The sequence below is a fragment of the Tarenaya hassleriana genome, unplaced genomic scaffold, assembly GCF_000463585.1.
Source record: "Tarenaya hassleriana unplaced genomic scaffold, ASM46358v1 Cleome2, whole genome shotgun sequence".
NCBI classification, from domain to species: domain Eukaryota; kingdom Viridiplantae; phylum Streptophyta; class Magnoliopsida; order Brassicales; family Cleomaceae; genus Tarenaya; species Tarenaya hassleriana.
Window position 1 is genome coordinate 8,225,639 of NW_010965372.1, and position 3,272 is coordinate 8,228,910.

The window sequence follows — 3,272 nt, forward strand, 5'->3', positions numbered from 1 at the left end:
ACATCTCTCGTGTAGGAGGAGATGGTGGACCGGAGGAGGAAGAGATCGGTTTTACTGATCGTCATCTTCTATATGTTCGTGATTTCTCTTTCACACATATTTTGGTGCATTTTTATTTAAAAAATATCAATATATATTTCTGTACATAAAGCTTAGTTTCCGTTCTTCTATCCTATCTTTTGTTTGGGTGCGCTTTGGTCGGAACATCGTATCAGAGGGTTTAAGACTTTAATGTTTCTTGGATAAAAATCTGTGTATGCATGCATATCTTAAGATCCATAGATTGATTATACATAAGATTGAAAACATGGGTTATATATATCTATATATATATATATATATTAGATTATCTGATCGACGAGATTGAATATTCGGTTGAAGAGCCGTATCTGAAGAACGTTAGGGGACGAGGCAAGGCGAGACGAGATACTGGAAACAAGATGAAACGTCGGAATGACTAAACCTCAAAACCCTAACCCTAACCCTAGTCAAATCCACCATGGAAATCTGTTCATGGTTTTCACCAACGCAATTTCAGTACAGAGAGACAACATAATCAAGGGGAAAAAAATCCAAACCCTTTAAAGGAGATCCGAATATTTCTCTGTCTACATTAAAAAAAAAAAAAAAGGATGAAGAGTTGCAAAAAGAGTTTTACATATGAAGAATCAGATCCATTTCTCCAGCTCTAAGGTTGGAAAGGTATACATACAACCAGGTAGGTACATGTATGCAACTGTATCAGGACATGGCAGCTCCCACAGCCAAGGAAATCTCTGCTTCTTTGTTCGACATTTCTTCTGTATTTTTTGTTTGTATCGGTGTACTTTCGGATGTACAGACTTCTTTTACACTATACTCTGTTAACACTATGAGAATCTGCTGAATGAGAAAATTCCATCTAAAGGTAAGAGAAGAGAGTTGTTCTTGTTCGATCACCCTGATTTTGATGCGGGGTAAAAGCTCCAAGGCTTGAACTCCGGCTCTTATCAATTGTGGTTTCACCATTTTTTTAGGCTGCCTTCATCTTCATGTGTTATCTGTATCCGACAGACTATGATGTCGGCAACCTAGATTACAAACACATGAACACGTAAACACACATGCACCCATGTATATATGTATATATATAGCAAGTCATGTTATTATGCCATAAATTGATTTTAGGCTTTGAATTGTTGGAGTTTTTAGAATCCAAAAACCATAAACAAAATTACTTTCCCTAAAAACTTGAAAAGCCGTTTTAATGAAAAAATCAATGAAAAACCAAAAGTACTTTTTTTAGTTTTCAAATATTATAAAATCCAAAAACCAAAAACCAAAAACCAAAATCCAAAATCCAAAAACTAAAACCCAAAACCCAAAACCCAAAATAAAAGTCATCCCCATTCAAAACATTAGTCTATTAGCATTTAGTGCGTATATATATATATATTAGTTCATGTCCGCCCGAGCAGGCGGTGAGCAACTTGGCTCCTGGTCGAGGTAATGCACAAACGAGAGTTCTGCACCCAGACACTGCGGGTAAACATGATCCGCCAGCAAAGACTCTCCGTTTTTGGAACTAGAGGGCTCTTCATGTCCTGATGTGATCATCTCCCGGAGAACGCGACCAGGGTGAGACCATCTTTTGGAAAGATCAGGATCGCAACCGTTGTGTTGTTGATGAAGATAGCTACTGCATAAGCTGCCCGTTAACCTGGGACTTGATATAGGAGGAGACACCCTTCCTCTCATATGCTGCGGTGACCGTAAATTTGAGCTGCCAATTGGCAAATCGGGGTAGTGCATATTCCTTGATGCGAGGGGACTTCTGAGAAACGTACAAATACAAGCATAAAAGAAAAGAATCACGACATTACTAAGACGAGATATCCATCTTCATGTTTTGATCTTACATGCCGACAAGTAGAAAAATGAAAATCGTGGTCATCAGGCATGAGGTTGGCTCCACTAGGAAAATTCACGTACCCATTTCCTGAAGCTATTTTCACTCCTTGTGGGTGATGGTTCAGGGTATCTTCAGAATCGAAACCTGGAAGGTTTCTTGCATTTAAGATTCCCTGATAGAAGATCAGTTTGCAGAAACTATGGTTAAGCAAATGTTCAACCATAATTTGAAGATTGGAGTCATTGGACTGAATTCATATTGCAAGCAGAAGCTGGTCAACCAGTACAATATACACATAAATTCTTCTCAGAAACAAATTAATATATAATATAGCAGTAGATGAGAGTTTCATACAATTATTCTCAGAAACAAATGAATATAACATAGCAGTAGATGAGAATTTCATACCGGTGAAATATTGTTAATGATACGCATCACTTCGAGATCGTCAGCAGTGATGACATGCTTTTCAAAGGGGGCACCATTTCTAATGAAAGGGTGTTCCAGAAGCTGAGCTGCTGAAGGGCGGGCAGATGGGTTACGCTGTAAACAAAGCCTCACAAAATCCTTTCCTTCATCTGATAGATGATCGGGAATCTCTGGAAGCTCCTTGCTGTTACCAATCTTGAACACAGCAGCAACCTTTGGAGAAGAAACCCAGAATAAGAGGAAGCAATATACCGAATCTCTAGTACGAGTATCATCATCGAAAATCTAATACAAGAAATTCCATTTGGGAGAAAAATATGAAAAGGCAAAGCAATGCTTGGTGTCTACATGTCACTGACCCCTTCATGCTGACCCCAAGGTGGTTTTGCGGTAGCCATCTCCAAAACTGTGCATCCAAGGCTCCATATGTCAACAGCAAGATTGTAGCCATTTGAATTCTTAATAACCTTATGCCATAGAATTTTGGAACTGTGAGATAGAAGAAGAATTTGCATTCGTTAATAGAGCAGATTATCAAGAATCGTTGTAACCTCAGGTGCCATCCAGTACGGGCTTCCCTTGAAAGATAACGAGCAATACTGCCCAGTAATCTGCATTATGCAGATAAGATTAGCATATAAAAAACATGACTCTGCCCAGTAATGTGCATTATTCTATAGAAAAGAATCATCTAAAACAGTAAAAAATAATATATATCTTAGTTTGTCCCTTCCAAAATAAATATAAGATTTTCAAAGCACGCCCTTACATGCTTTGCTGTCCCGAAATCGGCCAATTTCACACGGCCATTTGGATCCACCAGTATGTTTGCTCCTTTGATGTCTCTGAACAAAGATAGAATGAACATGAAAAATAATATTGTAACGAGTGACCAGTTTCACGAGGTACAACCCTTTTTGCAAAAAAAAAAAAAAAAAAAAAAAATTTTTGA

At 38.1% G+C, this 3,272-nt stretch overlaps 2 protein-coding genes across 2 annotated transcripts in view; one reads left to right on the forward strand and one right to left on the reverse strand.

Annotated features, from left to right (window-relative positions):
* LOC104813022 (tetraspanin-5-like) overlaps positions 1 to 657 on the forward strand; it is a 2,269-nt gene extending 1,612 nt beyond the window's left edge. Inside the window, exon 3 of the mRNA XM_010540503.2 lies at positions 16 to 657. Coding sequence (XP_010538805.1) covers positions 16 to 58 — 43 coding nt within the window. The 3' untranslated portion in view covers positions 59 to 657. The remainder of the gene's footprint in view (positions 1 to 15) is intronic.
* Positions 658 to 1,434: 777 nt separating this feature from the next.
* The window catches only part of LOC104813363 (mitogen-activated protein kinase kinase kinase YODA-like), a 6,895-nt gene continuing 5,057 nt past the window's right edge, over positions 1,435 to 3,272 (reverse strand). The window contains exons 7-12 of the mRNA XM_010540921.2: positions 3,090 to 3,165; positions 2,872 to 2,931; positions 2,680 to 2,787; positions 2,300 to 2,533; positions 1,972 to 2,063; positions 1,435 to 1,813 (exon numbers count right to left, since the gene is read on the reverse strand). Of these exons, the coding sequence (XP_010539223.1) occupies positions 1,435 to 1,813; positions 1,972 to 2,063; positions 2,300 to 2,533; positions 2,680 to 2,787; positions 2,872 to 2,931; positions 3,090 to 3,165 (949 nt within the window). The remainder of the gene's footprint in view (positions 1,814 to 1,971; positions 2,064 to 2,299; positions 2,534 to 2,679; positions 2,788 to 2,871; positions 2,932 to 3,089; positions 3,166 to 3,272) is intronic.